This window comes from Lissotriton vulgaris, chromosome 10 (genome assembly GCF_964263255.1).
Source record: "Lissotriton vulgaris chromosome 10, aLisVul1.2, whole genome shotgun sequence".
NCBI classification, from domain to species: Eukaryota; Metazoa; Chordata; class Amphibia; order Caudata; family Salamandridae; genus Lissotriton; species Lissotriton vulgaris.
The window spans coordinates 72,659,832-72,687,601 of NC_141698.1; the positions used below are offsets into that span (position 1 = coordinate 72,659,832).

The window sequence follows — 27,770 nt, forward strand, 5'->3', positions numbered from 1 at the left end:
CTTATGGATAATGAGGCCAAATATTTCGCTGGAACACTCTTGGAAGATCTGCAGGACTGGGCTACGGAGAAATCACTAATTTTGGTTAACCAGACCGGTTTTGCTAAATCGGTGGGAACAACTTCCAATATCCTAGCAATGGGTATGCTAATAGACAAGGCTAAAACAGCCAAAATGCTGATTCACTTTTGTTTTATTGACTACAAGGCCGCCTTTGACCATATAAACCGGAATATGTTATGGGCCAAACTAAAAAGATGGGGGATACCAGGACCACTGTTTGACCTGTTGATCAACCTACATACGGAAACATGGTTTCAGATAAAGTTGGGAGATGGCTCACTCCTGTCAAGACGCATAGAAACCAACAAGGGTCTCAAACAGGGTTATGTTCTGGCTCCCACTCTTTTTAATTTGTTCTTAGGGGATTTAATCCCTATTTTAAATAGCTGTATTTCCCATGCATCTAAATTAGGAAGGCTCCTATTACTGTGTCACCTGTACGCGGACGATATAGTCCTAATTAGCCACACAAAAGTTGGGCTTCAACAACTCGTAGATGCAACACAGGGATATTCGGATTTAAATGATCTGACAATAAATCTAGAAAAAAAAAGACGATGACAATTAGCAATAAACGTATCAAGTCACACAGCTGGTTCTGGAAAAAAACCCGCATTGAGAATATGTCAGTATATCTAGGTGTCAAAATTGACAACAGTGGCCTGTTTACTGCACAGAAAACTAGTATCAGGGGCAAGGGCGTCGCCTCAGCAATCGCTCTGAAAGCACTAAATAGCAAAATTACGGGCCCATCTCTTCTTCCTCTGACCCAAGTAATAAAAGCTAAACTGTTGCCGACAATAACATATGGGAGTGAAGTATTGAGAGGCAGAGATGCTAAGACTCTGGACAAAACTGTAATAGCTGCATATAGGATAATATTTAGCCTGCCCAAACAAACTTCACCGGCCCAAATCAGGCTTGAATTTTGCATCCAGAAACAGACCCTGGTAAGACAGGGCACGTATATAGTAGCGTGGGACAAAACGCGAAAAAGCAAACAAGGAACCTTGAACAACTCTTTGGGAAGAGCTAGAACTACACCCAGCCTCACCAGCCGCTAAGTACCTCAAAAGGAGCCTGTTGAATCTTGGTTTACAACAGCTTTGGGATACCCCGACAAGCCACATAACGCTGAAAAGATTGGTCAAGAAAACAATAAAGTACCTCTCACGGATTGAAGACAAGGCATCATTTACAAAGAGGTCACACTGCTGGATGATCCAGAACTCATATACCACTCAGGCACCGCAGAGCTATCTTGAACTAGGTTATTCAAAAACAACAAAAATGAAGTTATTAAAGTACAGTCTGGGTTTGTTACCTTGCATCTGCCACTTCCTACACTGGTTAAAAGAAAAGGCGGGCTTTCTCTGACGGTTATGCGGCTCGGCGCCTGAGGACCTGCCGCACTTGCTGTGCTCTTGAGACAAATTGCTGGAAGAACGTAAGCGCCTGCTGAAATCCTATTTTAACGCACAAGGAATCCGCTCACGGAGACAGGTAGTTCTTGCCTGCCTTGCACCCCAGGGTCCCCAGTTGAACTCCAGATATGTGAGGTGTATGATGGCAGTGGAAAAGAAAACGATAAAAGCTGACTCTTAATTGCCTTAAGACATTTTTTGCACTTATGAAGCTCAGTAAGGCACTAGAAAAGAAAAACATTATAATATGCTCTTAACTGTCTTTTAAATAATTTTGGTACAACAGTAGTCTTGTTAAACTTTTGAAGCTGAGGGAAAGAATTTGACCAAAACCTGTTTGAACTGTTTTTAGTTAGTTTTTTTAATGGATCTATATTATGTATTGCTAACTAAATCATTAGATTTCATGACTTTTCTTAGGAAGGTAAATTTGTGAGTTGATATACTGTTTCCTCCTTTGTATAGAGAGGCAATTAAACATTTTCTATTTGTCATACTGTTTATTTTAAAAGCTTTGTATTGCAATGGTTTTAAGTAAATAATAAAATTACAAATTACTGTTGCAGTAATTGGAGTGGGAATAGTCATTTTTACCCCTACGGTATCCAACACTTTCCCTACTGTTGCACTCACTGGAGTTGTCATAGTAATTTTTACCCCTATGCTATCCAACACTTTCCCTACTATTGCACTCAATGGGGTGCAAAATCTAAGTTTAAAATGATTAAATATTTAAATGTTTTAATTAATAATATAATGTTTTTTTATTAGATTTCCTGTTATAGGTGTATGTATATATATATATATATACATATATATATATCTTTATTTGTAAATTTTTATATATTTATAATATTATAAAATAAAATTATTAGTCTATTAATTAATTTAAAGTAAATATACAGATATATTACATTATATATATGTATGTTTAATTTTTTTTAAATACATTTATTTATTATGTGTTAAAATGTACACTACATCTAAATAATTCTTTTAAATTTAATTTTTATTATTTAATTTATTTAACTTTTTTTTATATATAAAAGACCGATATTTTTTACAGCGATATTTTTTGTACTTCACGTGATAAAGATAGGATGTCAAAATGTTTGACATCGATATTTATGTGTCGATATTAGTGTATGGGGTTATTTTGGTAATCAATATTATGTCAGTGATCCGTTGAAGAAACAGGCGCTGGGATTCGATGGGTAGATTTTCACCTTAAGATCACAAGTTTACATGTTCAAGGGCCCAGGAACTAGATGTGGCCCCACTAGTAATTCAGGACTCTCAGCAGAAGAGCCCAGGCACTGGAAGGTGAAGTCTCTGAGAGTTCTTAACAGAAGGCAAGCACGCACAAACCCTTGGAGAACCTCAGAAGCAAGCTGTAGAAAGCAACGTCCAGTCCTTTCACTTCCAGGACAGAAGCAGCAAGCAACAGACCAGCACAACAAAGCGACAGGCAGAGTGCCTGTCCCTCCTCCAGCATCCAACTCTTCGTCCTGGCAGAATGTCCTCAGCGCAGAAGTGTTCCGATTTTGGGGTGTCAGAGGTCCAATACTTATACCCCTTTCCGCTTTTGAAGTAGTTCATAGGTCATACTTTATTATTGTTTAGACACTGTCTTTAAAACATACATTTTAAAACCAAATAACATTTTATATTCATATACAACCAGATAAATACAAATTATTCAAGCTTAAAATCTCCATACCCCTACCACGGGGACACATTGGGACATTAATCCAAACATATTTCATAATGTTTTGTCAGTGCCAATGCCACATCAAGAAATGTTATTTTAACAAAAGTGCAAGTGCCTGATTGCAACAATTTATGTTATATCTTCTACAAAGCGGTTTGAAAATCAAGCAACAAAGCCCCAAAAAAATTATGACAATCAATGAAGACATGGACATTAAAAATTAGAAAGGGTAATCCACATGTGCAGTTATTCGATTGGTCTAAAAAAGCTTCCAATTTTTCAGTTCTTACATAACACACATGTAACGCTGCCTGTAATTTTAATAGTGCTAGACGCAGCAGGGTGTCTGGAAGTGCAGCTAAATATGGAAATGCATTCCTATTTTCCCATGAATTTACCATATATTTTGCTGAGGGTCTGTTCCTTACATTCTTCAAATTATAAAACCTGGATTCTTTTTTACAGGATATTTTTAATTCTGCTTTAGAAAGTTGTGAGCCCTCCGTTATTTTTAATTCTAATTTTAGGGTTCATGTGATGGCTTCTAATCTTTTCTTTACCTTCTTTGCCCACTGTAATTCACTCTTTCCTATTTCAACAGCACATAAGGCTGATATCTTCTGTGTATTTGAGTCCCAAAGTTTGCCAAAATTGCAAAGTTGTTTCATAGGCTAAGAAGTACGAGACCTGCAAATTACCTTCTAATCTTATCGCCTGGGATATTCTGCCTTTGGGAAGGGCCAACAATGTTTTCCAAACATTTGCTTTCGCACCTCTCCCAACTTCCCTCCATACTTTAGGCTAGTAACTCAGCACGTAGAGGCATTGCGTGGGGGCTATTGTATTATAAGCTATCAAAAGGGGAGTACAGGAAGGACCACCATAAGTCTTTTTAAAATGAACAAGTCCCCATATTGTAGCTAGTGCCCAAGTCTCCACCGATTCTTTATGCAAGGTCCAACTCAGCTGACAGGTAAACGTCATACCCAGATACTTATAAGAGGACACACCCTTTAGCCTACTATTACCTAACAGCCAATTATATGATTTACTTTTTTCCCCAAATGGGATTATTTGAGTTTTTCCCATGTCTACCTTCAATTTATTAGCTTCACAATAATGATAACATTTAGTCAACTTTCTCAGCAGGCCTACTTGAGTCACGTCCAGAATTGCCAAATCATCTGCAAAGATAAGCACAACACATGTCCCCCGCCCCAATTTTCAGGGAAAAGGAATGAGTCACTGCCAACTCTCCTGGAAGGTTGGCTAAGAACAAAGAAAACAGTGTAGGGACTAGGACACAGCCCTTCATTAGCCCATTTCCAAGGGTATTCTCCCAGAGAGGGCCCCATATAGATCAAGCTCCACTTGGGCCCAGTTCCCTGTGTGCAATTCCTGCAGAATCGCTATTAAGTAATTTGGGATACCCTGACATCTTAATTTATCCCAAAGTATACTAGCCAAATCGAACGCTGAACTAAAATCAACAAAACAGCAGAATAAATTCCCAGTTGTTTCCTTTGCCTTCTGCCCCAAAACACATAGACTGAAATAATCATCTCTTGTTGAATGCCTAGCTTTAAAGCCTCTCTGCTCCATGGGAATAATTCCATTCCCTCTATCCAGTTCTTTAAAGCCCTTAATATTACTTTAGAGTACACTTTTGCACCTTTATCCAACAACTTATCAGCCGATAATTACCTGGGTCATTCATAACACCTTTTTTGTGTATGGTTTTGATTATAGTGCCCTTCCATCTTGGAGGAATGATCCCAGTCTTGGTTATGTATATAAAAGTTTTAGAAAATAATCCTACCCACCACAGGGGGTTTGACTTAATTATAATTGCTGGCAAGTTATCTGGTCCAGCTGCCTTAGTTAAATTTAGGGAGCTTATCAACTTGGCAATAGATTGGATGAAGAACAACTCTGCAACTTCCACCCCCAAAATTGGCCAGCACTTCCTTACCACTGACTTCCCTGGCTTGTAAAAAGTAGGTAAATAAGCTATTCAATCAGTTTCTGACACCATGCATCTTGCCGTTGGGGCAGTCACACAACTTCCCTTCTGGACCAACTTCCAGAACTTCCTCATGTCCTTTTGAAGTATGCAAACTTTGAAGGAAATTCTTTGTAGTGCGCAAGACCCTGCCTTTCCCTGACCTGGCTCCAGATATACTACAGAGGGTGGAGACAGCTTTGTCTGAGGACAGTACAGTCCTATTCAGGTGTCAGTGACAGCTCCTCCCACCACTCTAGCTCAGGAAGACCCATCAGCCTGGTGATGGCCCATCAGGATATGCAAGGCACACCCCAGCTCCCTTTGCGTGGCTGTATAGAGCAGGTGTCTCCAACCAGTCGATAGTGAGCTACCAGTAGCTCGAAGAAACCTTAAGAGTAGCTCCCAGTCTTAAGTTCATTTTTAACTTAGAACTGCAATAAGTGTTGTGTTTTCCTAAGGAACTAAGGAAAGGTTATGTTTATTTTACATCATTATCAAGCTGCAGATAGCAGAGCCTGATAATGAGTAGTGCTCAAGTCACATGAATGACTCATGTGGGTCACAAAGGTTTATAATTGAGGTACTGAGGTATGTAACTTATATAAAAATCATTATCAACTCAATATTGCTTGGAAGGTTGGAGACAGAAATCTGAGGGCTGTGGGGGGCACAGCTGGGCGATTTCTTAGGATGAGATGGCCTCGACATCAGGTGTTGAGCGAGGGGAGGAATATGGAGCAGAGGTGAGGGGTCTGTGCAGTTATGATAAGAACAAAGGGTTGGAAGAAGAAACAGGAAGGACTGCGGGTCAATGGTCAAGAAAAGTGAGTAGGGAGCCAAGGAACGAGAAGCACTGGAAGTGGGTGGGACACAAGAGGGTCTGGTAAAGGGGGTGGTGGATAGGGGTAAGAGGTCTGTGAGGAATAGAGGCCCAAAGGGGCGAGTCTGAGGAACGGGAATTGTAGTGAGGAGGCGCACGAGGGACTGTTAAAGGAGCCGAGGGAAAGGACCAGGGGCTAGGAAAGAGTCTGTGAGGAGGTCACGGGTCCAAGCCGAGCATTCGGTGAAATGCGTTGGGTTGGTTGTCAAGCTGGAAATAAATTGAATACTTATGAACTACGATCGTATGGTTTAATGGAGTGGTGATTCATGCTGGACTAGAGTGCATTCACGCTACGTTTGGAGCGTTTGGTGAAACGGAATGTACTTGGCAGGGAATCCTCTGACCCTGCATTGCACCACAGTCTAGGTGTCCCGGTCCCATTGGAGGAAGTGAAACGGATATATATATATCCTGGAGGCAGAGAGCTTTGTTTTTTGTGAGAGGGTGCCCTAGCATGTGCTGAGCCCATCTGAAGCTGAAGCTTTCGGAACCATCTCCTTATAGCTGTTCTATGATATAGCCATACTATATACCCTTCAGTGCATTATAATCCTCTCGGTTAATGCTAACTTTGGTTTGGCTTTAGCAAAACATGTTGTGTAAGGTGTCAAACACTTTAGAATACTACACCCCCCCCCCCCACCCCCCGCCAGTCCTGGCGGTGGTGGTAGAATTCATCCTTCTAGAGGGAGAACACATGTAGTTACTGGTTTACTCAGTTAAAGTTAAACAGAGCCTCAGCATCACAAAATGGATGCTGCTGCCACAGACACAAGTCTCCCCTCCTGCTGCTGGATGAAACTCTGGCAAGGGAGGCTTGGACAATAGGTTTCCTGTTTAGGGAGGTGCCAGCACCTCGACAGACAGGCTTTAGTATATTGGGGCAGGGTGGGTTGCATTCAGTGAATGCTTTTCAGACACTGCCTGGGGCACACAAGGTGTTCCATGCATTTCCCAGTTCAAACTGGTTGCTGGGGCGCTCAGCCCCAGCTCTGGCGCAAAACTGGACAAAGGGAAAGGGGTGTAACCACTCCCACCCTGGGTCCACCCATAGGTGGGACCCTAGAGTTAGTCCATCCCCTAAACTTACTATAAGTATAGGAACCCAGTCCCTAGAACTTTAGATTATCCTGGACGAAACTCTGCAACATATATCTTGGACCTTCGACATTCCATATCGCCTGGAAGATGGAAGAAATCTCCCTTGTGGTCAAGGAGTGACCACCCTGTTCAAACAGGCACCAACTATTTTTTTGCCGGTCTGCATTGTCGAGGCTCCCACTGGATCCCGAAGACTCTGCGACTCAGGACATGGTCTTCCAGACATCTCTGACGCTGACCTGCGCTCCCAGAAAAGCTGAGATCTGTGGCGGACACGAGAGACGTGGGACCGGAACTCTTGGACAACCTGCATTTTGCAACCTGCACCAACTTCCCGAGGTATTCCGAAGTTGTGCATTGGGGTGCTTGAAGCTCCAGACCTGAGCACCATTTGCACCGAAGATCAGAGGCCCACACTTCACGAGTGTCCCGTGGGCCCCCTTTGTGCATTTCAGCTTGACGCGTCTTCACGGTTCCTAGTCCCTTGGCTAGTGAGCCTCCAAGAAGACAAACCTTTGTTTCAACTTACTTTCCTGGTTGCTCCATGCTTGCTCCAACTTCTCCCCAAAAGAGAAGTTCCTCAGACCTTGCTGATCTGCACCAAAGCCAATCTTGACATCTTGCATGGATTGCGTTTGCCAAGGCTTGTTGGGTCCAATCCAATACCGATACTGCAGTCAACTAGATCCTTTGTGGGACAGCTCTAATCCAGCTCCTGGTCATCATCAACACCTTGTGGTCCTCGTGTCTGAAGAGACAAGCTTCACCTTTTCACATGAAATCACCCGACATCTGGTAGCATCTTCCTATGGCCGCCCTGGCCCAGACTCTGTCTCCTCTGCTTTCAGGTTCCTAAGATCTTCGATCCACCCTTGGATCCACCCGGACACTTTTCCTCTGGTCGCCTGCAGCACTTCTTCGTAGCTCTCAATTGGAATCGACGACGAAACCCGACACGAAAAGACACCTATGTACCCGGCTTCCCTGGGTGAGGTAACTCGAGTACTCCGGTGCTCCCATGGGTATTGACTCCCCAAGTGTCCTAGTCTAAAAGGGCTCCATCGTAGTTCACTCCCTTGTGCCCTTAATCTTTAAAATTGTTTCTTGTTCGTTTCCCATAGAAAGTCAATGGTAACCTGCGTAGGGTTTAGACACTGCACGCGTCTCTCGTGGGCCTCCTTTAGTGGTTCTAGGCAGCCCCAGCGATTCCACAGGCCTTAGGCCTGCTTTCTATTTCTCATGTGGTTCTTATACCACTATTTTAGTATATGGTTTGTAAGGCCCCCTAGGGCAAAACGTAAACTGTGCAACTTATTGTATGCTAATTAAGTTCCTTGTATTGTACTTTTACCTCTGATCTCATTAAGAGTCCAGAGGGGTTGTATTTAGAATAAATACATATATATTTGATATATACCTTGTGTGGTGTACTTTCATTTGGTAATCAAGAGACTATAAATGGTAAAACACCTTGCTTAACTCGCCTCTAAGTCTTAGCCTGAAGGCTGCTCTCCACAGCTACCACTAGGATAGCTTTCTATAAGGTTGACTTTACATCCTACCATCAATAAGGGTGGAGTTGGACTGGTGCAAGGTGCCCACTAGAATAGTGGACATCATATACCAGGCCAACTTCTCACACTGGGTTACATCAGTAAGCATAAATAATATAGGCAATACATTCAGCATATCCCTTCAAACAAACATTTCCTTCCACTGTTAAGAATCTGAATGAATGGCTTATGGCGCAAAGTACCTGCAACTTATGCAACATGTAACAGTTTACATAATCACGTTTCATATGGCCTCACTACGCCATACCACATGGAGCAGTGTATAGATTCAAACATTTATATGAAAACCCCAACCAACAAGAGATTAAAACCCACATATCGGGGAAGGAGGAGGGAAGGGAGGTAAGAGCCACAGGGAGAGAGGGAGGATAACCAAGGTCTCCTAGCGGCATAACAAGGTCTTTTCAACTGCTCTAAGGGTTCACAATCCATCTGCCAGGAGTAAAGGTCATCCAGTAAGGTGGGCAGAGGTTTCAGTCAGCATATCAGCATACCAATCGGGACACGGGCTACGTGAGCCAATCTCACTAACCATCAGGAAGGGGTCATCTAAGGGAGCCTCCAGCACCAATAGCCCTTGCAGGGCACACAGCATAGTATTCCATTCAGTGGAGATGGCAAATTTACGTAAACCCAGCATATCTTTGCGTATCAGAGAAACCGCTTCACCCAGTTCAGCATGAAGAGGAGCCTTTCGTCGGAGGGGACTCCTCGGACTTCCAATTACGAGTATTCAGTTGTTTAGCCACAATAAATCCCAGATCAAGAAACCTGGTGGAGGCTTTGTGTTTTTTATTTCTAGGAAACACACCAATGATGCATGACTCCCGTGTTCTCGATACCTCCCTATGCAAGCTTCCATATTTATAACTGAAAAATACAGCCCTTTTTTTAAATTAGGGGAAATTTAAAAGTACAGAAAAATGTTCCATCAAGTGCGGAAAACTTTTCCTTATTTCAAACATTTTTGCAGAAAATGTTTCTGCACTTTAAATTTCTCCCATTTAAAAAAAAATGGTTATATGTTGTACATGCAACAGTGCCACATATGGCAAAAGGTATTCCTGTGACAAGCACATATGACACAGGCTCTCAGTCATCCATAGCCATATAGCCAATTCATTCACATACATCGTCAGTCATCCTCATAGACCATGCACTCACCGACACACATGGCAGCACTATCATAGTACTCCTAGTCAAAGTATTTTCTTCATACTTTAATAGCGGACTCCATGGGCGAGGGAGTGTCTGGGTACAGTGCGCAATTTACATGGCCTTCAGTAGCTCACAGGGATTTTACTGATCACAAGTAGCTCTCATTACAGAAAATGTTAGAGACCCGTGGTCTAGAGTGAATGGACAAGAGGCCAACTGTTTGCAAACCCAGATGCGCATTTTACAGTCAGACAGAGGCATAGAATGGTTAAGCAAGAAAATGCTCCCCTTCTAAAACTCCAAATCTCTTTCTACTCCCAATGGGAAATTACACTTAAAAGCTATTTTAAGGCAATCCCCATGCTGCCCTATGGGAGGAATAGTCCTTGAAATAATGAAAAACTAAATTAGCAGGATTTCACTATTAGGACACGTTAAGCACGCCAGTACATGTAGTACATTATACATACAATGCACCCTGCCCATGGGGCTACCATGGGCCCACCTTAGGGGGTACTGACATGTAGTAAAATGGAAGGTTTGGTCTGGCCTGTGGGTGCATTTGCCAGGTCGAATTGGCAGATTAAAACTGCAAACACAGACATGTTTGCAAGGCTACTCGTGTTGGTGGCACAAACGGTGCTGCAGGCCCACTTGTAGTATTTTATTCACAGGCCCTGGGCACCTCTGGTGCACTTTACTAGGGACTTACTAGTGAATCAAATATGCCAATTATGAATACGGATACAATTTAGACAGAGAGCATATGCACTTTAGCACTGATCAGCAGTGGTAAAGTGGGCATAAGTGGTAAAGTGCCCAGAGCCCTAAAACCAACAAAAACAGGTCAGAAAAAATAGGAGGAAGAAGGCAAAAGGTTTGGGGATAAAAAGGGCCACATACAACAACCATCCTGACTTCAGAACAATCTTGAGGACCTTTGATGGACGGCGGTTGGGAATGTGCACTGTTCAGGAGGAGCTGAGTTTTTAATGCTCTGTCTAGCGTTGTTTATTGGCAAAAGGTTTACAGCCCTCAATTTACACAGGCAGAGGGAAGTGTTGAAATCTGCAAAGCAGCTGACTCACTCACTCTGAATGGAGTCCTAAAGTACAAAATGTAGTTTCTACAGAGGATGGGTACCTGCTCATTATTAGCAAAGGTCTGAAGATCTGCTGCAGTAGTGTGCTCCATAAAGCTCCCCAAGTAGTTGCTGAACCAAGCTGTAGCGTTCACTTCACTTGCATTGTAACATCTTGGCTTCGTGTCTGTGCCTGTAAATGAAGGAAAAATGTGGAAATATAAAATGGACACTGGGAAGAGCTATAACTAACACTATTTTCACTGGAAGAACAACAGGTTGCTTCAGTACATCTTAGGCTTAGCAGGATGCATAGCTTTAGGGCGTTGAAAATATGTTGTGTGGTGTTTAGGCCTAGTGGAACTGCATGTGGTGAATATTGAATGCTTGGTACCTGGGTCTACTCTTAGACAATAAGTATTCTGGGTTTGCCTCATGCTTGATTTACTTAGGACTGCAGCTGTACAGTGTGTTATATAAATTGAAACTAAGAAACTTGTACTTTCTGTGTCCCAGTGTTTAGTGAGCCTGAGCCTAATCTCTCTCTTAACAAGTGTGGTTCTACTGAATGGATTCTGTTGATGCTATGGAGTCAGATTTGGTTGCACATATTAGGAACACATGTGGATTGAGTTGAGATGATATCATTCTCTCAGTTGTGAACTGGTTTGGCGCAGGTGGGATTTCTATGGTAAGGCCTTACCTCTAAGGTCCACCTTGTCGATCATACAATTAAGGGGCCAATTTGAAGGCGAGAAGGCAAATATTGCAGAAGGCATCAGTGGATGAACCAATTGTATTATTCTTATGAAATCCATTTGTGACAGGACGTTTGTCAGGATGTGTGAAACTGTGTATCTTTTTGTGAACATTTGTGAAATTCCATACAAATATTGCAAAATTATGCTTTTAGAACAAAAAGTGGTTTCGGGTATCTTGCACAACATTTATGCAAGATACCAGAGGAGATTGGTTTGAGCAAAAAATATCTCTCAGTGAGATATTTTCTGTGTACAACAAGCCTCGTTGGGCAGAAAATGATGCTACATTGCCTAGTATGAAATTTCTCAAATTTTTGCCTAAAGCAATTTGGAAATTCTGCAGTCAGTATATGTAATATTTCTCCACGCCCAGACATTATGGCCCGTTTTGTCCAATTCTTATGTCTGTATGATTTTGGGGGTATGTAGTGCGCTTATGAAGCAAAGAATGAAAGGGATAGGAGCACCGTTAATCCTCAGGTACATTTTATTTATTGTTATCAAAGTTATGCTTTATAAACAAACCTTATAACTATCAGGTGTAACAAAAACTTACAAAAATAACAGTTATCATTTCTCACAAATGGAATTTTTAGACAATGCATAATCATATGTATTCATTATTAACTCCAAGTATCGGCTACATTCATTGCAATATTAACTTACATCCTTCCCTACACTGGTAGTGCCAGACATAGCTTTCACAAAGATTCCATCCCAACTTTATAGTAATACATGTTGCTTTTTACACAGCCATTGATCTATCACATATAAGCCTCGCAACATCCAACGGGTCCCAGGCCCAGCTCTCCCTGTGCTGCTACATCGCTCTTGCTCCTGTCTTCTCCATGCTTTTTCCCTGCTTTTTTGTGCCTTCTCCTTGCTTTTCCCTCGTTTTCACTGCTTTCTTGTTTTTCCTGTTTTTTGAGTGACTTCTAAGTTTTCACTGCTTTCTTTTGCTTTTTACTCTGTTTTTTTAATTACTTCTCCTAGCTTTTCCCTCATTATCACTGCTTTCTCCTAGCTTTTCCCAGTTTTTTGAGTGGCTTCGCCTTGCTTTTCCCTGGTTTTCACTTTCACCCTGCTTTTCGCACTGTTTTTGAGTGCCTTCTTCTTGCTTTCCCTTAATTTTCATTGCTTTCTCGTTGTTTTTCCCCTGTTCTTTAAGTGCGTTCTCCCTACTTTTCCCTTTTTCATTGCTTTCTCCCTGTTTGTCCCCTCATTGGCGCTCCTGCCTGCCACATTTTTTCCACCTCCACCTAGCCCCAACTGTAGGAAAGTTCCCCTTTTTGACAGGGTCACCCCCACTTTTTGCCTGGTATTCAATGTAACTTTGACTGGAAGTGCCCTGGGTTCCTGCTATCCAGGGCCCCAGTGTCAGATGTCTTTCCCAAAAACTGCAGGGTCCCTAAGGGCAGCAGCATGTATTATCATCCTAAGGGAGCACCCCAGCTACATGATGGCTTCACTAAAAACAGAGATGTTTAGTATCATCATCTCGTATTACTAAGCCCACACTTATTCTAGTGATGGATTTATTAATACATGTAGCCAGAGGAAACCTTAGAGGTGCCCCCTGAAAACCTACCAACTACTACTGTGCTAGCTGACTTGTCTTAGTCAGCGTGCCGCCGAAGACAGGTTTCTGACACCCAGGGGGGACGGCATTTGCTCTCAGGAGGTCAGGAACAAAGCCTGCTGAGACAGAGGGTGTTCACACCCCCTCCTACAGAGGAACCGTGAATTAGCATTCCAGGGCCGTTTGGCACCTCAGGCCTCAAAAACTCATTAAGATTTAAATAGACCTGCAGGTCTAGTGACTTAAATAATCTTCTTGACCTATTTGTAATGCTCTTGACCCATAAACTGCTTTCAAATGATGTGAACGTGGGCAGCTATTTTAATTCATTGAGCCACCATTTTCTTCATTATCACATATTAGAGCACATTCAAATATGTGACTTCAGCATGTCTGCTACACAAAACATTTGTTTGATTTAATAGACTCAACTTTTTTTCCATATATAATACAAATCTAGCCACAGGATACACATGACCCCTGATTTGCCTCTTAGTTCATTAACAGCATTGTTGTCAGGGCATGTGCAGGAACCTTTCTCAAATCATGTTACTTATAATAATTACAAAATGAAACCATCAAGTGGTAGCACAAAGTCATTTGTAATCAGCAGATTTTACATTGAAATGGCCACAAACTTTCCCACTGACATGCGGTTTGACAGAGTTTCTGCAAATATGTGTCATTTGCATGTCACCAAGTAAAGCTTTCTGGTTTGTTTTGCTTCTATTTAACTCTTTGTTTGCATCACACTTCTTAATTACAAAAAAATTTGCTTTCATAATTCCTGATATATTTTGAAATATTTGTAATATTAATTAACAGGCTATTTATTTAAATATTATGTGATAGAGAAAAATAACTGACATCTTCAGACAGCTCACTTCACAAAAACTTCTAACTCTAGTAACATAGAGCAAAATAAACTACATTTTCCAGGCAGCAGTTAGTAAGAGTCGCACAGCATTATTTGGAATCGGAAGCGCCTCCAAATGAAAACAACTATGTGGATAGCCTGCAAAGTTACTGTATTTGTGTCCATAGAAACAATTTTAAAACCTTGGGAAAACTTTTATATTAAACGTTTATACTTTTTTCCCGCATTTTAATACTCTAACAATACTGTAGTAATTAAAAAAAAGTTACATGCATTGTGGTAATGGTATTTGTGCAGTAACCTATTTGCGAAGTAACCGTATTTGCGTACTAGTAGCATGCGTAGTAAAAGCATGCTAAGTAATCGCACCTACGAAGTGAAAAATGCTTAGAAACGGTAAATCGTAGTAGTGGCCGCAAAATAAAGGTAGAATACTGTTCCATATAGCTGTTTATTTGTTTACTTGTTGAATAAATGGACCCCATAGATAGTGAACTATCACACATTTTCGACCGAGGCTTGCGGCATGGTTGACCCACTAGAGATAGCAGGATCACACTTTATTCCAGGTGGTCCATCTAGACATACACACGCATACTTAAGGTAAACACAAACCATTGCCTGGTGTAACGTCACACATACCAAGAGGTCTTCTTGAGTAACTTGCTCCCCTGTGTTGTGTATTACCATATTTATTGTATGTGGGCTGTATAGATGTGCAGGGGTATACCTGTGGAACACATGCGCCTCTGCGCAGTGTGTTACATTTATTGTAGGTGGGCCACATAGATGTGCAAGTGTATACCAATGGAACACAAGCAGGTCTGTCTTGTGTTGTACCACATTTATTTTAGCTGGGCCAAATAGATGTGCAGGTGTGTACCCCTGGAACACATGCACCTCTGCGTAGTGTTACCACATTTATTGTAGGTGGCCATATGGGAAACATTGGTTACCCTGCGGTGTTTACACCGCAATAGCTTTACAACCTGGGTATTACAACAAAAGTCATTACAATGACTTGCGCTGGATGTTGCTCTAACCTAAAGAATAGTATGATTTAATATTCCAACACCTTCCCTACTGTACACAGACTGGAGTTGGAATAGTAAATCATACTATTCCTAAGTCCAGCGTCCTCCAACGCAAGTTGTTGTAACGACTTGCATTGTAATGCCTGCGTTGTAAAGGTATCACGCTGTAAACACTGTGATGTAACGCCGTATATTCTGCCCATGTAGATGTGCGGTTGTATAACCATGGAACACACGCACCTCTCGTAATGTGTTACCACATTTATTATAGGTGGGTCATATAGCTGCTCAGGTGTATACCTGTGATACACATGCTCCACTGCATAGTGTTACCACATTTATTGTGGGTGGGCCATATAGATCTTCAGGTGTATACATGTAGAACACATGCACCTCTGCGTAGTGTGTTAATACATTTATTGTAGGTCAGCCATGTAGATGTACAGGTGTGTACCCCTGGGACACATGCACCTCTGCGTAGTGTGTTACCACATTTATTGTAGGTGGCCATATAGATGTGCAGATTTATACCCCTGGGACACATGCACCTCTGCGTAGTGTTACCACATTTATTGTAGGTGACCATATAGTTGTGCAGGTGTATACCCCTGGTACACATGCACCTCTGTGTAGTGTGTTACCACATTTATTGTACTTGGCCATATAGATGTGCAGGTGTATACCCCTGGGACACATGTCCTTGTACATGTGATGTATATTATCACGTTCATATAAGACCAGGGTAAGCCTCTAAAGTCTTACATACTTGACTTGGAACAGGGTTGGAAGGGATGCGCAGGAAGTGATGTTATGAATAGGAAGTTACACCTTATCTTCCAGAGTGTGTACCTTTGTGCGTTACGAGGGGTAAGGATGCTGCTGCTCCCTGTCTTAGTCTCGAGTAAAGTGAATGAGTGTGTATTAGATGGATGAATACACTGCAATAAAGTACAGACCATCCACGTGGCATGGATGTCCCAATCTGGCCTTGTCCGCGTGACAGTTTTCAAGTCCAGTGTTGCACAATGGATTCACACGTGTCGCCACATCGGCCGCGACCATCCAGCGCGCGTTGCCTCCCTCTGTACCACTGCCTGCGGTGGAGCTTGTGCGTGACACTGACTGCAGGCCTCTCTTGCTGTAGTGTTTGAAGGTGCCTTGAATCCGACCAGAACCAAAAGTACTAATTCAGGCCTGGAGTCAGTCAGTGGGCTTTTTTTTTAACTTGGTGAGCGTGGCGCCCGTTTCACGAACACCGTGCTCTGTAATACAATAGGTCTTGCTTTTGCTAAAATTTGACCTATTGGTATTGTAAATGACAATGCCTTTTAATTTTATAAAATGTATTGCCATTTACAATGCCAATAGGTTAAAATCTCGCTATTGCGAGACCTGTTGCATTGTAAATACTTGCTTTGGTACTCTGGGCTTACCATAGGGACGTCAATGATACCGTCGGCCAATTTGTATTGGTTTCAAAGTTAAAAAAAACACTTGGTATGCACAGCGTCCGTATTTAGAGAAAATAAAAAGACATTTTTACACAGACAACATTGTTGGTTATGAAGAGATCGTGAAGGAAGGTTGAGGAGAGGAGTATGATGGGAAGTATTGTTTTTTTAGATAAATTGATTTGTGGATGCTAAATTATACTAGAAATGTTAATACTGTTGAATGATAGGGTTTGAATGAAAAAGTACAGGCTTGTCTAGACAGCAGCTATGCAAAGCTAATTATACCTTTTCTATGAGGCAATAAAATTAATATTTTCCTGATGTGCATTAAATTAAAACATTAAAACTTTAAACTAAAAAGGTTTCTATTCCTTTACTAAGTACACCTGACTGCTAGGAAGTACATACAAAATCCGAGTTACTGGATAGGGACCTAGCTGGGAAAAGGAATTTCGCACAATTGGAGTTGGAAAATCTAGAAGGAAGGAAAGATTTCCTTTCTTGAGTCCCCTCACTCACCAGGGTTTCACCACGGTGATATGCTTCATCATTGGTTCACTATTGCATAAGGAGGGTGGACCTAGCTTTTTCCCTCTTCCTCCCCCTTATTTTATGATTTGTGCTAGGAAGTACCTGCATAGTTCTATTAACAGTACGTGTAATTATTGTTTTTTTTCATTACAGATTTTTATAGCAACGAAATGCCCACCACATTTAGGTGGCAGCATGTTCTTTATGTTTGTAACATGTGGATCAGGGCCCGTCTTCTTCTACCAATGTTTTAAGAGGTAAATGAATGGAAAGTTGGTTTTGGAAACAATAGGCCTGATTTAGATATCGGCGAACGGGTTACTCCGTCACAACCGTGACGAATATCCCATCTGCCGAAATATAAATCCCATTATATCCTATGGGATTTTTATTTGGCCAGACAGGATATCCGTCACCAAGAGTATAAGAATGGTTGTGGTATATTAATGCTGCAAACTGTATAGTCCCTATTTGGACATGCTCTCTTCCAAGGTCAACCGTTTAGAACACCCCAAAGGTAAAACTCACAAAATTGTAAGAGAAGAAGCACTGTCGAATTATTCTCAATGTTAGTAAGTCAATCAGAATAACTCAACATCAACTGGGCCGACCTGAACTATTTGATAACCCGGCTTCTATTGTTAAAGGGGACATTGTTTGGGTGAGGAAAAATTTTATGGCCCGTAGAGCCATGGAGAGGGAGGCGATTGAGCTTAAAAAACCCCTTGTCAGAGCACATTATTTACTGTCCAAGACACCAGCGATAGAGCCGTATCTACAGATAGTTACAAGGCCTTTCCACCGCATTTTATTGACAAAGTTTAGGTTTAACTTAATGCATTATGCCTTGGGAGTATTTGATGGGTGGAGTAAGCCTGAGGATACAGCTCTTTGTAAATGCGATGATATGTCTATACAGGATACAATGCACTTTACTTTCTTTTGCGGATATTATAACGAGAGCAGGTCAAAATTTTTAAAACCCTTGTTAAGATGTTCGGGGATTGCCCAGGTGAGGCCTGCTTTATTATACTTACAGATGCTTGACACTCCCTGGATAATTTTTTATGTGGCTAGTTTTCTGGTTGCTGCTATTCGTGCAAAGAAGTTAAGATGTATAAATAATGTTGTTGGTATGGATATTCAGTGCTCATGATTACTTCTACTGCTTCTTTCACCTACCTCATGTTTTTAAAGTATGCCTTGTGATAAATTTTTAAATACACTGTTAATGACGATTTTTTACACTTTTTTATGATGTTTTTACAGAGTATAATGAATGGAATTTTCGTATGTTTGTGTGTACTTTGTATGATTTTAAATACTCGAATAAAGTGGTATTGACTTGACTTGAACTCAACATCTTGCCTTTATTTTGTAAACTAGTTTTTATGAAATTGCTTGATTCAATGCCTATAGTTGTATGTCCTTTCACTCAGTTACTATTTGTTAGTTTTCCCTGTATAGATTACCTTTTTTAAGGTGTGAACCTAATAGTTTCTGCAGTTGCTGTTATTACTGCCGACCCATGAGATAAACAGGGTTTGGAGGCGCATTGAAAGTTTCTATTTCGGACCAACTGATTTACTAATACAACTCTGGTAAGCTACATCTCATTGTGTATATAACACAATACGTGAGGCTTATTTCAACATTTCTCTGGGAGCGATAAACAGCAGATGCCTTTTTCTTCTTTGCAGATAGAGTCGCAATACTGAACACTAAGGACTCTCTTTTTAATAGGATAACGACTAGTGTCTTGTGTGAAAAAGTATTATTTCAATAAGTGATAATGATCTCCCACTATGAAGAGTCAACTTTTGGGTACTCATAAACTTATGCGGAAGTTTGAATTAATTCATTGAGGTCATATTTGAATGAGAATAATGAAATCCCAGATCTGAGCATTACATTTCATATCTAACACTACTCATGTCTTTGGATTAACAAGGGCAAACTGGATACATTTTAGAATAGTAATTCATTTATAAGGATCCCATGTGTAAAAGATCTGTATTTAATGTTTAAGGTACATCTGTCTTTTCTTTTACTTTTCCTGAACATTTTACAGATGAAACTTTTTATTTAGCGAAGAGCTATATATTGTTGTATGTTGTTTTTAACAGGGTCCTAATAGTTATTGAGTGCATGTATTGTCACGTAGAATGTTTTGTCTTATAACAATGTACTTATGTGACTGTAATCATGTTGTTAATATTTTGTAAGTCTTGTGTGTTTTCCCACAACCCTAAAGAAGTCCCTATGTTGTGGGACTCAATTCAGCTCAATTCAGCGAGGACATCGCCGACTTCGTCAGCCCGCACGCCCTCCCCTCCGCCGACTACATCCTTCTGGGGGACTTCAACTTCCACCTGGAGAACAACAACGACTGCAACACCAGCACCCTGCTCGACAACCTCGCCAACCTTGGACTCAAGCAGCTGGTGTCCACCCCCACCCACCTCGCCGGACACACTCTCGACGCCATCTTCTCATCCAGCAAAGACATCGCCTTCAGCCACGCCACAGAACTCCACTGGACGGATCACAGATGCATCCACTTCACCTTCAGAAGAACGACGATCCACCACCACCAGCAACAGGCTGCCCGAAGAAGCTGGAACAAGATCACAGCCGACCAGCTCGCCGCCTCCCTGAGCCAGCACCCTCCGGCCAGCTCAGCGAACCCCAGCCAGGCCGCCGACAACCTCACGAAGTGGATCAGCGACTGCGCGGACGAACTCGCCCCACTGAGGACCCCACCCGGCAGCAAGAGAGCCCCATGGTTCACCGACGAACTCAAGAGCTCCAAGAAGAACTGCCGCGCCCTCGAGAAAGCCTGGAGAAGGGAACCCACGCCGGACAACAGGACCACCCTCAAGCTCGCCACCCGGAAACACCACCAACTGATCCGCATCGCCAAGAAGACGGCTTTCAAGAACCGACTGGACAACAACGCACACAACTGCAAGGAACTCTTCAACATCGTGAAAGAGCTCTCCAACCCCAACGCCGGAAACAACGACATCACCCCTTCGCAAGACCTCTGCAACTCCCTCGCCTCCTACTTCCACAACAAGATCGCGGACATACACAACAGCTTCAGCACCCATCCGACCCACGCCACGACCGCAGCAACGCCACCCACCACCACCCTCCGCGCCTGGACCCCGGTCAACACCGAAGACACCGTCCACACGATGAACTCCGTCCACTCCGGATCTCCGACCGACCCCTGCCCTCACCACGTCTTCAACAAAGCCAACGCTGTCATCGCACCCCACCTGCGGGACATCATCAACACCTCATTCGACACCGCCACCTTCCCCGAGAGCTGGAAGCACGCCGAACTCAGCGCTCTACTCAAGAAACCTACAGCAGACCCCACCGAACTCAAGAATTACCGCCCCATCTCTCTACTCCCGTTTCCAGCCAAAGTCATCGAGAAAACCGTCAACAAACAGCTGGCCGCCTTCCTCGAGACGAATGGATCCCTCGACCCATCGCAATCCGGATTCCGGGCCAACCACAGCACCGAGACCGCCCTCATCGCCGCCACTGACGACATCCGAGCCCTGATGGACAACGGGGAAACAGCGGCCCTCATCCTCCTAGACCTCTCCGCGGCTTTCGACACGGTCTGCCACCGCACCCTAGTAAACCCCCTTAGCAACGTCGGAATCCAGGAGAAGGCGCTGGAATGGATCGTCTCCTTTCTCGACGGAAGAACACAAAGAGTCCGCCTACCACCGTACAAGTCAGAGGCCACCGAAGTCATCTGCGGCGTCCCTCAGGGATCCTCACTGAGCCCGACTCTCTTCAACGTCTACATGAGCCCTCTCGCGGCCATCGCACGCCAACACAACCTCAACATAATCTCCTACGCCGACGACACCCAGCTGATCCTCTCCCTGACCAACGACCCCGCCGCCGCCAGAGCCAACCTGCACGAAGGGATGAGAGAGGTAGCCGAGTGGATGACGACGAGCCGCCTGAAGCTGAACTCAGATAAGACGGAGGTCCTCATCCTGGGCTCCTCGCCCTCCGCCTGGGACGACTCCTGGTGGCCCCCCGCCCTGGGCACCGCACCCAAACCGACAGACCACGCACGCAACCTGGGTTTCATCCTGGACTCCTCCCTCTCCATGACCAGGCAAGTCAACGCCATCTCCTCGTCGTGCTTCAACATCCTGCGCATGCTTCGGAAGATCTTCTGGTGGATCCCCACAGAGACCAGGAAGACCGTCACCCAGGCCCTCGTCACCAGCCGACTGGACTACGGCAACGCACTCTACGCCGGAACCACCGCCAAGATCCAGAAGACACTCCAGCGCATCCAGAACGCCTCAGCCAGACTCATCCTCGACATCCCACGTCACAGCCACATCTCCGGACATCTAAGAGACCTGCACTGGCTCCCGGTCAACAAGAGAATCACCTTCCGCCTCCTTACCCACGCACACAAAGCTCTCCACGACCAAGGCCCGAGCTACCTCAACAACCGAATCAACTTCTACGCTCCCAAACGCCACCTCCGATCCGCCAGCCACGCCCTCGCCACCGTCCCACGCATCCGCAGAACCACTGCTGGAGGAAGGTCCTTCTCCTACCTGGCCGCCAAGACCTGGAACTCCCTCCCGGCCGACCTGCGCCTGACCCAAGACCACCTCTCCTTCAGGAAAAAGCTCAAGACCTGGCTGTTCGAGCAGTAGCGCCCCCCCCCCCCCCCCCCAAAGCGCCTCGAGACCCTACGGGTAGGTAGTGCGCTCTATAAATTTATTTGATTGATTGATTGATTGGGATGAAACGCGTTGGCTGTGTCTTCATTTGTCATAATTGTGAAACGACCATTAAAATAAAGAGTATACATGAAAGTTTTATGCTTTTTTTTGTGTTTTTCTCTGATGTCGAGTTATTCGATTGACTTATCTGACATTGAGAATAATGCGACTTGAACGATAAGGTTTGCTTGAATAATTACTTAAATAGACAGTGCTCCTTCTCTTATATTTTTTGTGGGATATGACGGAGTAAGCCGTCCGCCGAGATCTAAATCAGGCCCCTTGTCTCCCAATCTGAGGTGTTCTGTTATGTTGGTAATGGGCTGGAATTTCCTGCTTTTTCATAGTTTAGGTAGGTTTAGACCTTCAGCTTTCTACCTTTGTGGGATTGGTGTTTTCTGCCTCTTTAACCCCTTGCTTGCGGCCGCGATTCTGCGCCTGTGCGGCACTTCTAAAGAGTGGGCGGGTTCATGACGGCCCCCAGCGTCATCAGCACACGCCCACCGTGCTGCATGACGGACTGGGGCCGTCATCAGCATGCAAGGGGTTAACTGTTTGTAAATTTTAATGTAGTTCTGAGGCTTCCTTCTCCAACCTTTGATGATATGTACGGGTGTGCTCTGATGGTATGTCATATAGATTCGGGCTGTGCTCTTCAGGTCTTTGCGCAATTGTGATGTGATTTAGGGGAACGGAGAGTGGACAAGGAGAGACAATGGAGAGTAACAACTGATGGCGTGTTCTGCCGTTTGATGGTTTGTTATGTAGGTTTAGAATGTACATTTTCTGGTTAGGCAATGCGGTGAACGTTGTTTGAAATCACTTTGTAGTGTTGTTGCTGTACTCACAGCAATATGAAAAGCTCAACACCAAAGAGAAATGTTTACTAAAAGATGAGGCATAGTTATCTTAGATGTAGACCTGGTAAGCGAGAAGTATAACGTTTTTTACACTTTCAATTTTCGTTTATAGAGCTTGGGTAGTCAAAATGAGGAGAAATACGACAGAAAACGACACTTAAGATCTCTCATTACCTGTCTGCAGAAGAACGACCTTGATGACAGTGTAAATTCCTTGTTGAGTGTCGACTGTATAATTTTTATAAAATCCTGTTAAAGTCTTGACTCTGGGTGTGAGACAAAAAGGGGTTAACATTAGCACGTATATCATATATTTTAGTGCTGTAATAATCTGAGGTCCCACACAAATATTATAAAAAACACCTGCTGAATTTGAATTGATGGCAGCGGTCCGGCTGGAGAAAGACTACAACAGTGGCACTATTTTTACATCAGGAAATAGTTCCAAAGAGCCAAGGCCAGACCAAAATATAGAAATACAAGTGGTTGAGTGTGTGAACATATGTTTGTGGGGAACAGGGCAGATATAGTATAAAGCAAACCCCATAACCATACCAAGAAGCACACTATAACACCTGTTTCCAATCTCTTACCTCATAACCATACCATGAGGCACACTACACCCCCTGTTTCCACAAGCTTACCCCATAACCATACTATGAAGCTCTCTACACCATCTGTTTCCACACGGTTACCCACTAACCATACCAAGAAGCACACTAGACCACCTGTTTCCACATGCTTGCCCCTTAACCATACCATGAAGCACACTACACCACCTGTTTCCAATCGCTTACCTCATAACCATACCATGAGGCACACTACACCCCCTGTTTCCACAAGCTTACCCCATAACCATACTGAGAAGCTCTCTACATCACCTGTTTTCACATGGTTACCCACTAACCATACAATGAAGCACTCTACACCACCTGTTTCCACACACTTACCCACTAACCATACCATGAGGCACACTCACCACCTGTTTCCACACGCTTGCCCCTTAACCATACCATGAAGCACACTACACCAGCTGTTTCCACACGCTTGCCCACTAACCATACCATGAGGCACACTACACCAGCTGTTTCCACACGCTTGCCCCTTAACCATACCATGAAGCACACTACACCAGCTGTTTCCACACGCTTGCCCCTTAACCATACCATGAAGCACACTACGCCACCTGTTTCCACACACTCACCCACTAACCATACCATGAAGCACACTCACCACCTGTTTCCACACGCTTGCCCCTTAACCATACCATGAAGCACACTACACCACCCGTTTCCAAACGCTTGCCCCTTAACCATACCATGAAGCACACTACACCACCCGTTTCCAATCGCTTGCCCCTTAACCATACCATGAAGCACACTACGCCACCAGTTTCCAATCGCTTGCCCCTTAACCATACCATGAAGCACACTACACCCCCTGTTTCCACAAGCTTACCCCATAACCATACTGAGAAGCTCTCTACATCACCTGTTTCCACATGGTTACCCACTAACCATACAATGAAGCACTCTACACCACCTGTTTCCACACACTCACCCACTAACCATACCATGAAGCACACTCACCACCTATTTCCACACCGTTACCCACTAACCATACCATAACGCACACTAAACCACCTATTTCCACAAGCTTACCCCATAACCATACTGAGAAGCTCTCTACATCACCTGTTTCCACATGGTTACCCACTAACCATACAATGAAGCACTCTACACCACCTGTTTCCACACACTCACCCACTAACCATACCATGAAGCACACTCACCACCTATTTCCACACCGTTACCCACTAACCATACCATAACGCACACTAAACCACCTATTTCCACAAGCTTACCCCATAACCATACTATGAAGCACACTACATAACCAGCTTCAAATCTTTATCCAGGATCTAAGTCCACTCTCCATAGCTAACTACTGCCCATAGCTCCAGTGTTTGAGGCTCCTCAGCAGCTACATTGAACAATTTCACTGCCTAAGTCTTCTCCATGCTTCAACTCCCCGGCATGCCGGCCGAGAATGCTGCCACTACCAAAGGCAAAAATGCTGCAATCTGACACATCAACAGCTATGGGTGGGGGGACGATACATAACCAGAGCAATGCTATACGACTGATCAACATCTGTTGAAGGCCGCCTCAATCACAAGCCCACCCATTTGGCCTTTGGTCCAGCAATGTATTTGATGATATCATCAAACACAGGAACCCAGTCCAGTCTTTAAGTGCTGCATCTAAGACTATCCAAGGTAGGGTTTGTAGAATGAAGAACGAGAACCAGATGTTCATAGTAAGGTTAATTTACAGTTTACAGAGTGCTCAACAGTGCTAACAACGGAGGCAGAAAATGAAGCCATGCAGATAAAAAAACCTTTAGCCAAAAACGATAACAGACACTGCACACTTTTCTGAAACGTGAACTTGTTTGTGTAATGTGAGCCGGAGGAAGCCCAAAGGGTGTGGCTACTCTCCTTGCCTCGCGCTTGTCATCTTCTCTGCGCTCTTCGTTGTCCTCATTTTCTATAAACCAGTGCAAACTCAAAAGTAGTCTTGGGATATCCAAGCAACAATACTTACAGCTTGTGAAGTACCAGGCAGTTCGTAGTGAGGATGTTAGAGTCATTGAAGAGCTGCGCAGTGAGGAAGGGCAGGTATGGTCGTAGCAAATCATCCAGCCATTTATCCAAATCCGTGGCGCTCAGGGAGTTCACCGCATTCGTAAAGGCGGGCCAAGCGGCAACCAGGATGCTGGTGAGGTCTTCATTAGTCAGACCCTCCTAGTGACAGCCACAAATAATCATTTCAGAGGGCATGAAAAAACAGTTGGGTCACAAAACAATCTTCACTGTGAGTTTCCGTCAGCATTGTTTTAGTACTTCTTATAGCTCGTGTTAGAAACCGCCCATTTTATTTCCATAGTGAAAGGCAAGGCCAGATGTATAGTGTAACACAATGGTGGTCGGATGCCACAGAAATAAGGGCAAACTAAAGACTTTCAGGTGTAAGCGGGAAGTAGTCTCTAGAGTGGCTGTTTTCCCCTACCTGGGGGTGCTCTTTGACGAGAGGGGCTCGTGGGGCCCCCAGGTTAGGGCAAAAAACCTATCTATGGCCCGGTCTTCAGCGGCCCTCATGGGCTTCTCAAAAAGGTTGGGGGCTAGACGCCTTACTGATGGTTTTTAACACTAAATGCATCCCATTAACAACGTACGTTTCACCCCTATGGGGCTATGTACACCTTGAACCAATCCAGAGGGCTGAAAACAGGTTTTTCCGTTCTTTATTGTTCGTTCCCCAGTCCACCCCAACTTTTTCAATCTATGCGGAGGTGGGTCTGATTTATGTTATGGACAAGCTTAACCTGGCACCTTTAATATTCTGGTTAAAAACATGACTCAATAAGGAACTAACCCTTAACCACGCTATAATGAATGATGTCTTGTCCCTAGATTACTCTAAAAAAGTTCCATGGCTGGAGTATCTGAGGAAGTCCTTTGAACAACTGGGCCGCCCTGAACTCTTTGCCTCCCCTTCGTGTATCAGGAAAAAGGACGTAGACTGGACAAAAAAGCACTTTATGATGAGGGCATGCCTAGGCCGCGAGGAATTGGAAATGCAGAAAACCACAGTTAGATCGCACTGATTTCTAATCCTACCTCGCTTGAGCCTTACCTCAATATTGTCACTAGGCCATTTCATAGGTTCCTACTGACTAAATTTAGATTTAATTGGATCCATTTTTACCTGGGAAATTATCAGGCATGGGTAAAACCAGAAAATGCTTCACCTTGTACTTGCGATAATTTCTCAACGCAAGATACCTTGCATTTTGTTATGTTTTGTGGTCTGTTCTCAGAGATACGGAAAAAGTACCTGTTGTCAATCTTAAGGGAAGCTGGCTTTATTCAAGTGAGGCCTGCACTATTGTACCTCCAGTCCCTGAGTAATATCCGTACCATATTTTGTTTGGCAAACTACCTAGTTACGGCGTCTAGAATTAGATCACGTAATGCGCCATTGAGTGTAATGTAAGAAGCCTTTTTATTAAATTTCATGTAGCACAATCTTTGACCCAATGCACTGATAATTACCCAATGTATTGTTTATTATCGTTAGTTTTAAACTCTTTTTAAATGTATATAAATGTTTTATATCTTTTATGATTTTTAATGAAATCGAATAAAGTATTTTGACTGCATAGTGTAACTCAAGAGAATCTCTGTGACAAACAAGAAGCACAGTGAGGTGCAGGGGCCCTGGAGTGGGCTGCTAAGCGCTGCATAGACACAGATTGAATACCTCCTGACCCCTAGCCAGGTACAATAGGACGAAGTAAGGCAAAGCTGCTTTTATAACAAAAAGCAGTGAGTAGTTTGGCTTGTTTATGGACATGCCCGAACCCCTCTTGATCAAAGAAGCTTAGATTACACTAAGAGTGCCTCTGTGTCAATCTACCTCCTCCTTGGACGCTAGCTTGTGTTGGTAAGGGACTCTTCTGCTTGCCTCTCTGTTTACTCTCACTTCAGCAATGTCTGAAAGGCATAGCTTGTACAGAGCTTCAGAAACAACAAGAACTGGTAGTAGGTCTGCCTCTAATGTGTTCATGCAGAGGCATGAACAAGTGCTGTGTGCATGCGTCCGCACATTCTAACTAGGCATATTGGCTTTGCCAGTGCTAGGTGTTTCAGAGTAAGTGTGTGCAAAAACGCAGTACCAAAAGCTCACCAGCTGTCATTGGATGTGGAGGGTGAGACACCCAAATCTGCAGTACAACAGGTCGCTGCTAGGTGTCCCCTTGCTAGTAAGCGGTAAGTGATAAGAGAGGCACGGGCACCTTCTTCCACTTTTGACCAACATTGCACTCTGG

General features: G+C 43.6%; 1 protein-coding gene across 1 annotated transcript in view; it reads right to left on the minus strand.

The window, feature by feature from the left end:
* The window catches only part of LOC147684691 (uncharacterized), a 378,108-nt gene that overhangs the window by 132,028 nt on the left and 218,310 nt on the right, over nt 1-27,770 (minus strand). Inside the window, exons 76-78 of the mRNA XM_086939726.1 lie at nt 25,484-25,683; nt 23,052-23,143; nt 11,063-11,193 (exon numbers count right to left, since the gene is read on the minus strand). Of these exons, the coding sequence (XP_086795852.1) occupies nt 11,063-11,193; nt 23,052-23,143; nt 25,484-25,683 (423 nt within the window). The remainder of the gene's footprint in view (nt 1-11,062; nt 11,194-23,051; nt 23,144-25,483; nt 25,684-27,770) is intronic.